Raw genomic sequence first — 13,808 nt, forward strand, 5'->3', positions numbered from 1 at the left:
ATATCACATGATCTTAAATCGAAGAAATAAAAGAAAACAAAAAGCAAAGTGAGTTGGGTGGCCACATGTCTACACCTTAGAGGCTCCCTCTCCATGCACCAACTATATGCAATCTCTCTTATTATTTAAAAATATAGGCATCATCCATATTTAATTTTAGTTAAGTTTGCGTATTGGTATTTCTATAAGTTGAACACCAATTAAAAATATAGTTGGAGCTAATTTTTTCCAACTTGGCACGAAGAAAAAAGTACATCACTTACAATGAGGAAAATCACCTCAAGCTCCATGCATTTGTAAGAAGAATGTGAGATCTCATTTTAACATTTTAGGGAAAGTTTCATTTTACCCTTCATAACTCCGAAGTTGGTGCATGTCACATCTTAAAAAATGTTGCAACTCGTGTTTGCCTAACCCAAACTTGTATTTTGTTATGCTCATTAACACCGCTAACCTTTTTCCATTAACAAGTATGGTGCATGTATGTAAGGGATGAATAAGTTACATATCCTATATAATCTAAAATCCTTTGTCGAATGATATACACCCTTTACTAAAAGATAGATTCTTAATATGGCAAGTGTCGATTGTCTAATTGGTGACGGATCACTATATGATGAGATGTTATTTGTAGCATTTGTGCTGCCATAAAAGTATTCAACTTTGTGAATAGAAATTGGGCTCCGGAGAATCAGCGAAATTTGCTATGAAATTGACATTATCGGTAAGCTTTAAGATGGGCATTAGAGGTGGCAGGGCAATTTCTAGGCTCCAAAAGTTTAGAATTGGTAAGTCCGAGGAGGTTGTGCCACTAATTCGGTACCCACCATGTAGCCTATACATAGTATCTTTTACAGGATATTTTTTAGAGAGGTAGTATATTCAAAATTAACTACTCAATTGTTCATGAAATTATCTTTTACGTCTAGATTTTCATGTTTAAATTCGTAATAACCATTACTACTTAGCAATCTCTAGCTTCGCTTCAACCCCGTCCTCTCCCTCCCTACCTCCCTCCCTCCCTCCAACAAAGCTCTACCTTTCTCATATTAATATATATGTACTTTGAGAAGGCGACATATTTATTTCTTCACGTTTTAATTTCGCAATTATAAATACGTTTATCTTTTTTATGTTAAAAAAACTAACATTTAAAGTTAGGATTAAACGGGCAAAGGGTCAGAATCAAAAGTCAAAGTCACACTGAACACTCATTCTATGGTCACTGTGTTATGGCTAAATAGATCACCTAGAGGGGGGTGAATAGGTGATATTGCGAAAATTAAAATAATTTAGGAACAATATTGCAATAGAAGAATGTCAAGATAATAACAGTTAGATCTTACCGATATACAAGCTTTTTTAGTTGCAAGAAGAAGAACAAACATTGCTTGGTAGAATGGCAACGACGAAAAAATTGAGGATGGAAGCAATCTTTGGTGCCTGGAAAGTTGAGATCAATAGTATGGTTCTGGACCCGGTATACCTTCTGGTAGTGTAAAGTTGTAGCTATAGAATCAGAAATTTGAGGAACTCCGGTAAACTGTAGCTGAACTTTAAGAGCAGAAATGAGTCAACTCATCAAACCTTCAAGCAAATGACATCGAAAATCCACGGAGCACAAGCTTATTCAACTGCTATGAACACAAGACAAATGGTAATGCAAAAGACTTATTCATAGCCATCTAATTTTCTATTAAAACAGAATTACAGATGATTTTAAAGGATGTCTCCAAGAGAATCTTAAGGGAAGAAGCCTGGAATCGCCAAACTTTTGCCACCTAGCATTGTCTCTAAAAGAAAACGACATTAAAAAATCCATATAATAAAGCCCTAAAAACTTATTCAATTTTGAATCCAATTTTCATTAAAAGATTTTCACATTTTTTATTCTAAACTAGAATTAACACTAAAATCTAGAAAAATTACTCAAAATTTATTTTTTAAAATTTTTTCCAAAATTTATGAATTTTTTATTATTTTATTCATTTTATTTTTATTTTTTATTCAGAAAAATTGGGACTTAGACCGGGTCAAGAGACCAGACCTTGTGTCCATTGTTTAAAGGCAAGCATTAGGTTACGTTGAGCTTGTTTTTCTAAAATGGCCTTATTTCTCTTTTTGTTCCTAGTAACAAATAAGTAGGTTTTTTTTTACTTTTTATTTCTGTCCCAAATCTATCCCGTGACCATTGATCTATTCTGAGGAATAAAAAAATTAGTTGATGTTACCAAATGGATTTCTATTTTTTTTTCTATTTTGGAGAATAAAAGAATAGAAAAATAGAAAAATAGAATTGTTACTAAACAAGGCATTATTAAACACATGGTATGCCTTGCTTGAAGTAGAGTAGCTAAGAAATATACCTTCACCTGCTCTTGGTTTGAACTTTCTAATATTGTCATTGGCGTTCTTGAGAATATAAGATTTGCACCAAAAGATATGAAAATATAATATGCTTGGCTTTCTGTTTTTGTAAATCTCATAGGGAGTTTTATCAAACAATAGTCTTAGAAAAACACAGTTGCCAATAAAACAAGCAACAGCAACAGCTTCAACCCAAAAATAAGTTGAAACACATCACTTTATCAGCATGGTCTTAACCATGTCTTAACCGTGTCTTGAAGAGATTGATTCTACCTCTATAATCCCATTTTGATGTCGAGTGTAAAGAGAAGAGAAATTGTGCTTAAAACCATTTTTTGCGCAAAACTTAGGAAAGCTCTTTTTTATGGTCAGTTTTTATACAAGAAATGTTATCTCTTTCTCATTTTGAACTTTTCTTGCAAATTTTACAAAATCATTAAATTCTATTTACTTTTGAGAGAAGTACATCACCTAGTCGTACCTTATAATAAAAAAAAAATTATTAAAAATTTCAAAATATTATTTAAAATATTCACATATGCGCTGGCCGTGTCACGTAAAACAGCTGATGTCCACGTCAATGATTTCAGATCTAATTTGGCCAGATGGACTGAATTATTACCAATGTGAAGATGTTTAGGACTAAATTGATCTAATAGAAAAGTTTAGAACTAAATTGATACTAATATATTAAGTTTAGATCTTTTTTGGTACTTTTCCTTTTAAAAAGGTTAAAAGACAAAAGAAGGAACACTTGAACTGCCTCTAGATGAAAAATATATATACAGACGTAAAAAAATATTACAACTAATTGGGAAAAAAATGGGCCCAATTCCCTAAAAAACCCCAAACTTTACCCTTTCTCCCAATTATATCCCAAACTTTTTTTTTGTCTTATAAAAAACCTCAAACTTTTACTTTTGTCCCAAATCTACCCAATTCACTTTTCGTCCAATTTTTTAATATTATTTTTTATTTTTTCGAATTTTTACCTTCGTCAATGGAGGCTAAAACGGAAATTTCGAGATGAACGGAGGCCATGGAATGATTCACCGACACCCCCTCTTCAAGTTGGTGGTGCTCGCATCGCCGGGAAGGTCACCGTTCGACCGGAAAAGCCGCGGTTTCGGGCCCTCACAACCAGCTCGTAAGTGGCACTTAGGTGATTATTTTTTTGAAAGTTATGGCACTCAAGTGAGCCAAAAAAAAGTTATGGCACTTAAGTGTCCTCCGTACAAAAGTTATGGCACTTGCGCTGTACTTATCTCTACTCAAGGGGTTTAGGTGTCCCTAAGAATACTAGGTCATGATTTCACTACTTTGAGACTTGGAGACCAAGATAAGCCATTAATGTGCATAGATCCAAATGACATTAATGAGGGTAATGATTTTCTTGGCTTAGGAGGTGTCCTTAAACTACTAGGGCATAATTACCTATTTTTGTGGCTTGAGGAATAAGTTTTCTTGAAAACCAAGTTGCCTTAATTCCTCTTGGAAATTAGCCATTTAATGCAAGCTTATGTGTCCCTAAGAATTAGGGCTATCATTACCCTAAAGTGAGTCTTGAAAGTAAGAGGCAAGAAGGAGGCTTAGGAAAGATTCTAGAGAGTCAAAAACTTGGAGAGCAACTTGGGGAGCAAGTCTTGACTTTTAACTTGGTGAACAAGTTAGTAGTTGAAGAGAGTTTGCCTATAAATAGAGGCACCCCTCCTCTTTTCCTCACCATACACCACCTCCTCTTCCTCTCTCGTCTCTCACTCTCACGTCTCCCTCTCTCTCCCTCACCCTCACGCCGATCACCTCTCTCCCTCTCTATTGTTCGTTCTCCGCCGCTGATCGCCATTTCCCCACTCAACCCCCGTAGACGTTTTCTTGTGCTTGCAGGTGAGTGAATTCCCTAACACTTGCATAGGGCGGTGTGTTACGTGATTGGAACGCGACTTGGGAAGTTGTTATTGCTTGAAATGGTTTTGTTCTTGTGAGCGTTGGTTCTTGCTAGCAATATTCATGTGACCATTATTATTGTTGAGATGACTTTATTTTCAATGGTGGTCTACTTGTTCTTAAGTGAAATTTTTCGTGTGTACACCTATACAAGTTTGTGCTTGTTATTGTATGGTTTGCTCATGATTCATTTTGTTGAGAGTCGAGCACATCCCGTGCATCGAAGAAAAGGTTCCCATTGGCATTGATCGTGAAACGTAGGCATGTCGGATCGGGCCTCTCTTAGGCTTGGACAATATTGAGAAGTCTTGTTCCAATGTCAAGTTTGGTCTAGGTCGGTGCTAAAGTGTAGCGATTCGAGTCTCGGGCCTTGATTCGTGCCTGGCATACCTATTTGTATTCAACCACGGTAAGTCATTTCATACACGTGTTTTGCACGCCCTCGGGCTTCATTCTTGAATCAACTAAAAATGAAAGATAAGAACCAAAGTCTTGTTTGCTACCGCATGATCATACGAGGGACTAAACTATCACTAATGGATTTCGGTTATGTAATAAATGAATCCCGTGTCAATTATTTTACGTTGTTCTTGTGCATGGTTGCATGACTCTTGGATGCGGTAGTTTGTGTGATATGTTGATGTTCTTAACCATGCTTGTTGATTTATGAGCTTGTGAGCTTTTCATGTGTACATCGCAACTAGGGCCTTGTATGCATGTGTTCAGATAGAGGATAATAAACCGGCTTGTGCGACTCATGATGTGTGATTTCTAAATGAAAGAAGAAGACCGTCATCACATAGTGTTGGCGGCGATGCCTTCGTTGATCCGGGATGTCCTAGTTGAGCCAAAATACCTGGGTTGAGCCCGGATGCCTCGGTAAGCTAGCCCCGGGATGCCTCGGTTGAGCCGGGATGCCTTAGTTGAGCCAGGATCCCTAGTATGAAGCTGGATGCCTTGGTTGAGTCGGGATGCCCTAGTTGAGCCAGGATGACGATAAATGAATCTTATATGTGTGCCGGTATGTGTATTTATTGATAAGCCAAAGGTTTCCAGATGTTCGAAGGATTCCGAAGGACTTGTCACCCACGTATTGAGGAGGCGATGCCCGATAGATTTCGACTGTAAAATAAATGAATTCGCGTGTGAATATTTTCGGGTATTTTTGCATGCCGATTGGTTGCGAGGCTTCACGTGTAAATTTTCTTGTACATTTTTATGTGACCGGAAAAATGTGAGCTTTCATGTAAACATAGCAAAGGCAAAGTCAAAGTCTTTGCTATTGATTTGCCATTGACATAAGACGGGGAAAATATTTGTGTGCGTTAGTACGACGGAGAGGCATTATCTTGCATGAGTATTAGTGAATTTACTCATTGAGTTTTCAACTCACTCCTGTTGTTTTCCATGTTTTTAGGATGAGCTCCGCACCCCCAGTTCGATTTGGTGTACCCAACGAGATGGAGGTTGACGTAGAGGAGCTAAGATTAATACTGGCCTTCGCTTGTGATTTAACCAGATATGGTTTGTACGTGGAATGGCCCGTAGAAAAAGGCTTGTAAAATATGTTTATGTAATATATAATGGTAATAGCGTGTTTTGCCTGTTGTGCATTTCCTGATTTCCAGCTATTATTTTGTTTGGGAGTTTGTTTGTACACGTTTCCGCATATGCTTATTAATAAGATAAAAGAAATGGGACGGCGACGAGCCTGGGACGTCGCGAAAATAACTCTTGCAGCTCAAGACCCTGGAGATGGAGTTGGGGTTGTTACATCGCCATGGCTAGGTGAGCCTTCCTATGGCTAGGCGAGGCACGACCCTTGCTATGGCCAGCAAGGCTTAACCCTCGCCAACCTAGTGTGAGGCCGCCCTCACGGACTTTAGCGAGGGCTCAAGTCTTGCCAGTGGCCTGCGAGGATCGCCAGAGGCCACCGAGGAACTTTTGGCTAGTTGTCGAACCTCGGCAACCGGCTAGAGGAAGAATGAAGGAAAAAAACAAAAGGGAAAGAGAAAGAGAAGAAGAAATAAAAACATAAAAAAATTTCAACAATATTAAAAATATTATTAAAAATTGTTTACGTCAGCACCGACTATGCCAAGTAAGTTGACCAATGTCTACGTCAGCAATATCTGGTCAAAAATAGCCAAAGACTGGATTGGCACTAGGCCAAAAGATTTAGGACTAAATTGACACTAATATAATATCAAGATTTTTTTGACATTTTTCATGTTTTTTTTGCCGACGGTCAAATCAATGATCAAGTCAAATATGGTGAGCCTGACGCCATATTAAGCTCTAGCAATCGGGCACAAGCTTGACGGCGGCATTGAGCTCACGCATGCGTGCGAGAGAGAGAGAGAGAGAGAGACGAGGGTCGTGGAGACGAAAACGAAGGGACGGAACTTTGTCATTGAGTGAAGCTATGGTGATATGATGGCGATTGTCGACGATGGCAACGGTTGGATGGAGGCTGCGGCAAATGGGGTGTGGATCTGGCCAGAGGACGGAAGCGAGAGAGGGCGCGCCAGATTTGCGGATTTTGATCTGATGTGGGTAAATACAAAAATGAAACATCTACATGTCGCCGTTTCATGCGCGGAGATTATAGATGAGATTAAAGTAGGAGACAATAGATATGCGTCTTTCTCGTTCCAATTGGTACACCTTTCGAAATCAACATTCCTACAAACTGAGCATTCCAGGAGGAATGTTTATCTCTACTCCAGCAGTAATCTCCATTCTAGCCTCCTTTTCTTAAGAACGAGACTTGTATTTTGTAAAGCGCATCGTTACTACTTCTTTTTTCTTACCCATTTTTTAAAAAAACACATTTGACATTTGATTGATCCTCTCAAGTTACCGTGTCAATTTCGTCTTATAAGATGAGATGAACAAAAGAAGGAAAAAAAAGAAAAGCATCTTTGCTTTATTGGCCTATGAGGATTACATAGTTTTGTGAGATGGATACTACAAATCCATTACATTGTTGGTCTGAACTTCAATCAGTAGCTGTCCTGTGGATAATGTCTCCTCTGATGTCGTCTAGGTCACCACGAACTTGAAGCTGCAACAACAGATCGAAAATGAAGGAGTTAGAATTAGGCTGTGATGAATTCGGTCAACTAATCTAGAAAAGTTTGACTTTTTCTCTAATGATAGCATGAAGAGAGAGGAAATAGCGAAAGGATCCGACCAAGTAGAACCAAATCTTGGAAATTTTTTTGAAAACAAATATTAAATTGAGCATTTATTGACGTAATATAATAGACTTTTGCGTCGCCAATGCAACCATCTCTTCGTGCAAAATGATCGAAGCCACGTTACCGATATAAATTAATTAAAATGGCGTCGGTCTGGAGCATGCATTTTTATTTTAAAAGCTTAACATCCATATCCACTTATTGTCCCTTGTACATAGAGAGCTTAGCATGCCATACAAGTTTGATCATCAAACTTGTATTACATGCTTAGTCATTTAAGAAAAATCTTTCTTTTTTTTAATGAAGTACAAGAGCTTTGCTAGATATTGCTTTTCCTTCACGCTCTTGTACTTCATTAAGAAAAACTAAGAAAAACAAAGAAAATATTTTTCCTTAAATGACAAAGCATGTAATGCAAGTTTGATCTAAACAGACAAGTACATTATTAGATTTCGTTTGGAAGATGATGGTTCAGTTGACTATACTGGATGTAACTATGATTAGGGTTAGACTTTGCAATATGGTGTGTAACAACAAATCTCGTAAATTCACCTGTTTGAGAGAGAACCCAGTTATAATCACCAGCAACATGCCATGCAAAGTAACCTTTAAGTCCTTTTCCCTTTGTGTACGTGACCTTGGTAGAGATGGTTTGGGTATCATCGTAGCTGATCCATGTCGTCCCAGAATAGCAGTAGGCGGACACGACCGTGGAGTTGTACACTGTGGTCGCGCTGTTTTGGGATATGTACGTTGTGATCTGATTGTACACGATTGACCCATCGGAGGATATCGCCGGCCCGGTGAAGGGTGCGAAGTAGCCGTGGTCATTGGCATCCGTGAGGGTGAATGCGCGCCCGTAGAAGGGGAAGCCGAGCACAATCTGCCCCGCCGGCATGCCGGCTTGAATCCACGCGGTCACCCCGATGTCTCCACTTAAGCCGTTCCCTGAAATTATAAGGGCCGACGATTTCAGATGCAGCATATATCAAGAAAATGGCGAGTTTGATGAGCAATGAAGAATTGTAAATGGACAACAAAGTTCACGTTAATTACTCGTGGAATATGACGGTATGCTTTGAAGGGGAGATGATGCTATGATTCTCTTGACATCGAGGTAACAAAATTTCAAAGTCATTATACAAAAAATTAAGAAAACTCCGTTGTACCTCAGGATAGTCAAAGCTTGTAACCCAACAAAAAAGTCAAAGTTGCCGCCCATACCTGGATCATAGAGAGCGGCAAGTGGTCCTGTGGTAGAGGACCAACCGGGTCCAAAGAAATCATAGGCCATAGCATTGATCCAATCCAAGTTCGCCGCCATGGCGGCCACGGGATAATCCGTGGGCGACCAGTAGTGTGGCGAGTAATAGACTGCCGCTGACAAAAGCAAAGCATCCTCGCCTGAGCTAGCCGCCTCAGCAGTCACCGCGGTCCGCCACTCCTGGAGGAGCAACCCCAAGTTGGTCATCTTCTCGTCAATGTCCGGGTATTCCCAATCAAGATCGAGGCCATGAAAGCCGTTTGACCGAGCTAGGGCTATGGAGGAATCGACGAAAGTCTTTCGGGAGCTAGACTGACTTGCCATGGTTGCAAAGGCGGTCGCGTTCGAGCTGCCACCGCCGATGGACAGGAGGGTTACGACTGACGGGTTCTTCTGCTGGACGTCACTAGTGAAGGCTGCGAAAGACTGAGCGTTTGCCGACGATATGACCACCTCGTTTGTCGACGCATCGAGGTCAGCGAACGCGCAGAAGAGATGAGTGAAGAGGGTCGAATCGATATCGGAGGCCGTGATGCCGCTGTCTGGGAACCAATAGCCTCCTTTGACGTTTTGGGCCATGCATGAGTTGATTTGGAGGAGAGAGAGAAAGGAGAAGAAGAGAAAGAGAAGGATGTGATTATCGTTGGAAGCCATTTTTGATGAGTAATGTGGAGGAGGTTGTACATGTTTGAGCCGGTTTTATATAGGATGCGTTGGACCACATGCACATGCTGGGGCTTAAGTTTAGAGTTCTGACTTTTTCCTTACTCTAGTCTAGAACATCAGGTTTAGTGAAATGTGGATATTGGTGGTGACTAAGAATTTCATCCAAATAAGGCATTTTCTTGTACTCGAATGACCCAGTCAATTAAGGAGGGCAAATTCTATTCTATCACTCCCTTTCACGATAGATTTGAACATGTATGTCCACATGGACTGCAAAGTGAAATTATTTTATGAGTGTTAGTTCATATTCTAAATTGAGTTCCCATATGTATTCTCCAAATCTGACGATAATTAATATATGTACTAGCCTCATAAAATACTTGCATGGTTACGTGTGGCATTCTTTAGATGTGATGGCTCAAATCGTCCGATCCGTTATTTAATGTTACATGATGGGACAGACTCGTATGTTGATTTTATCTTTCGAAGACTCTTTTTAATGGAGCGAGCATTGCATACACCTGATGCATATGAACTCACTTCATCTCAATCATCAGGTCATGTGATTCTAACGCGAAATCCACGTGATGCGTGTGGAACTGAGTTACGAGAATTTCTTATCAATCCACCGTCCTTCACGCATAGAAATGCTATGGTAATGAAGGGAGCCGCAAGATGCAGCAATCCATAGGATAAATAGCGAAATGGTCAGACAGAACTCGCCCACGTGGAAGTCAACGTTAATGCCCGCAAAACCGGTGCGCTTACGTGTAAGAATCGATCAACACAATCCCATCTGTTGTTGATGTAACTTGTAAGTTTCGCACGCTGTTTCGTGAGGAGCTCGTTCGATTATCTTAGTCAACGCCGGAGCCGACGGTGCCACGATGCATTAGATTATCCTTTTGGTTGAGCAGACAAGGGCAATTGTCTAAGGTTCGGGACACGTATTGTTTCTCTATGGAGACTTTTTTTTTTTGGTCAGTCTATGGAGACTTTACCAGGAGTCAAAGGAGCCATTTTGCTGAAAAGGGTATCTCGGTTCTTGTTAGCAACATAACTCGAAATGATTGATCGAGACCTACGAACTTTTGCCGACAGAAAGGTAGCTCTCCCTGCATCCACCATCCTCTAGCTGTGCTCGAAGGAGAAAAGCTACGCCTTTGCGAGTAGCAGCACGATTCTTGTAGCTTTTGCCGGCGGCTGCAAGTGCCGCAAGCGCAAACCACATGGAATTTGTAAAACGAACTCTCCATTGTTCATACCTGCACGTATTCTCAAGTCATCTTGCCTGCGTTGTCCTGAATTATCCATGCTGATTAACCATAAGAGAAGACAAATATATGTACCGCAATTCATCTGTCATTTGTCCGCTTTGAGGTATTGGACGGCATTGGATATGCAATCTTGAATCTCTTCTGTCCGATGCCCTTTGTGCAATTCTTGCACAGACTTAAAGCTCTGACGTCTAATGAAATTAGACGTACATTGAGAAATTCGAGTGGATTGAGAAGCTACACCATGCATGTCAGCAGTGTTAATAGAAATAAAAGCTATATACATTGACGGATTGGAATATGCTTAGCCCTCAAATGCATGATTGGATTCTTAGTCAAATTAATCGCGTTGGTACCATCACACATAATGCGTATGTTCGTTTTGTCCTCACCAAAATTCCTTAGCTGGTCCTTCATACACAAAAGTTACAGCAGTTATCTAGAGCCACATACTCAGCTTCAGTAGTTGAAAGGGCTTCACTTCTTTGAGAATCACGAAACGAGCATACAACCCACTATTGGACAATTACTAGAGGTGCTCTTTTTGTCAATTTTGTAAACTGTGAAGTCACCATCTCAATATCCCAATAACACAAAATCTGAGTTCTTAAGATACCACAAAACTAATTTAGGATATGTTCCAACATATTTGATGAATCGTTTCACAATAGTTAAATTGGAATCCTTAAGATTAGATTAGAAATGAGCGCGCATACATAAGCTAAACAGAATATCATGTCTAGATGCTATCAAGTATAATAATAATCCTATCATTCTCCTATATAGCTTAGGATCGACAACTTACCTTTCTCATCCTTTTCAAGTTTGGTTGGTGGAGGCATTGGTGTATCAATTCTAATGTTTCCGTCCCAAACTTGTTCAATATTCTCTAGCATTTTTTCTTGAAATATGAAAGAGCCAACTTTGGTTTATTTGAGTTGCAGTTCAAGAAAGAAGTTTAGTTCACCCATCGTGCTAATTGCAAACTTGGTTTGCGTGATATTAACAAATTCTTTACATAATAGCTTATTAGGAGATTTAAAGATGATATCATCAACATATATCTAAATAAGCTAAATATCACCATCTTTCTTTTGCATAATAAAGTTGTATCGATTTTTTCTTTTTGAAAACCATTTGCAACAAGAAAAGTACACAACTTTTCATGCTAAGCTCTTGGAGTTTGCTTGTGTCCATGAACAGCCTGTTTGCGTTGATAAACATAGCTGGTCCTACAAGGTTCTTCAAATCATTATGTCTACTCTACGAACACTTTCCCTTTAATATAACCAATTCCCATCCATTTGGTTAAACTAAGGGAGAAGAACAATAAAAGTACCGTAACTTTCGTACGATACTCACTTGACTGCCATAACTTTTTTTTTGCGCTCACTTAAGTGTCACATCGAAGTAAAATCGATCATTTGAGTGCCAATTTCGACATATCATCCTAATTTTTAATTTTTTCAAATTTTTTTATTTTTGTTTTTGTTTTTGTTTTTTTCCCTTTTTTTTAGAGCTGGCAAGGGTCATCGGCGATGATCGCCAGTCGCGGGCAAGGCCCGCGACAGACTTCGTCGCGACCGAGGGCGAGGCGGCCCTTGCCCAATCTAGGCAAGGGTTTTGCAGTCAACGAGCATCACTGGTAACCCTCGTTGACCCTAAAAAAAAGGAAAAATGGAAATAAAAATAAAAAAATTCAAAAATAATAAAAATAATAATTTAAAATATTTAAAAATTGTCCACATTAACATCGGCAAAGCCACGTAGGACGACCGGCGTCTATATCGAATTTTCTAGTTAGGCAAATCGTCGATGGCACTCAAGTAATCAATTTTTCAAATTTGTGATATTCAAGTGAGCGAAAAAGAAAGTTATAGCACTTAAGTGAGCGTTGTACGAAAGTTATAACACTCTTGCTATTCTTTCCCCGTTAAAATCATAACAACATGCATAATAAGCCAACAACAATCTTGTTGCTTCTAGTATAGCAACAGATGTATAAATCTCATCATAATTATTGCCTTTCTCTTGGGAGTATCCTAGCAACTAATCTAGCTTTATTGCAAATAACAGTACCTTTGTCATCCAATTTGTTTTCGAATACCCCACTAGTTTCGATGATAAGATGATCCTCTAAATGTGAAACAAGTTCCCACACTTCATTGACTTTAAATTAATAAAGCTCCTCTTGCATTGTTTCGACCCAGTTCTAGTCAACAATGTCATCTTCAATACCTTTTGACACTATTTTAGAAATGAGTGCTAGGGAATTCATGAGCTCTTCGAACGAAGATATGTTCTTGATTACTTCACCAACATCTCCAAGGATTTCTTCCTTAGGATGGCTTGATTTGTATTTCCAGTCCCCTGATAAAGGTGCTAGATTCGAACTTGGATTTTCATTTGGTTGACTTTGGTTGAAACTGCCAGTTGGTGTTATTAGTTGCACAGGTTCCTCTTGCCTAGTGATAATGCACCTTTCAAGCTATCTTCGAATTTGACATTTATAAATTTTTCTACTTCATGCGAAACCTTATTAAACACACGATATGCCTTGCTTGAAGTAGAGTAACTAAGAAATATACCTCCATCTTGATTCAAACTTTCTAATATTGTCATTGGTGTTCTTGAGAATATAAGATTTGTAACAAAAAGATATGAAAATATAATATGCTTGGCTTTCTGTTTTTGTAAATCTCATAGGGAGTTTTATCAAACAATAGTCTTAGAAAAACACAATTGCTGATAAACAAGCAACAACAACTTTAGCCCAAAAATAAGTTGGAACACACCTCTCTATCAGCATAGTCTTAACCATGTCTTAACCATGTCTTGAAGAGATCGATTCTATCTCTCTATAACCCCATTTTGATGTGGAGTGTAAAGCGAAGAGAAATTGTGCTCAAAACCATTTTCAACGCAAAACTTAGAAAGGTTCACATTCTAAGTTTTTAGGATTAATACTGCGAAAAACCCCAAACTGATACACTTGTGACAAATTTACCCTAAATTAATTTTTTGACCACCAAAAACCCAAAACCGGTACACATTTGACAAATTTGCCCTAAACTAGTACACTTGTGA

General features: G+C 39.0%; 1 protein-coding gene across 1 annotated transcript; it reads right to left on the reverse strand.

The window, feature by feature from the left end:
* Positions 1 to 7,327: 7,327 nt before the first annotated feature.
* On the reverse strand, positions 7,328 to 9,430 carry LOC115687103 (class V chitinase-like). The gene is made up of 3 exons (XM_030612583.2): positions 8,739 to 9,430; positions 8,067 to 8,462; positions 7,328 to 7,378 (listed from the first exon to the last, which is right to left on the reverse strand). The coding sequence occupies exons 1-3, from the start codon at positions 9,355 to 9,357 to the stop codon at positions 7,362 to 7,364; spliced, it is 1,032 nt and encodes a 343-aa protein (XP_030468443.2). The 5' UTR covers positions 9,358 to 9,430; the 3' UTR covers positions 7,328 to 7,361.
* Between the last annotated feature and the right edge of the window lie 4,378 nt (positions 9,431 to 13,808).

The sequence above is a fragment of the Syzygium oleosum genome, unplaced genomic scaffold (assembly GCF_021117445.2).
Source record: "Syzygium oleosum isolate NSW1041296 unplaced genomic scaffold, Sole_v2.1 Sole_v2.18, whole genome shotgun sequence".
Taxonomy (NCBI): Eukaryota; Viridiplantae; Streptophyta; class Magnoliopsida; order Myrtales; family Myrtaceae; genus Syzygium; species Syzygium oleosum.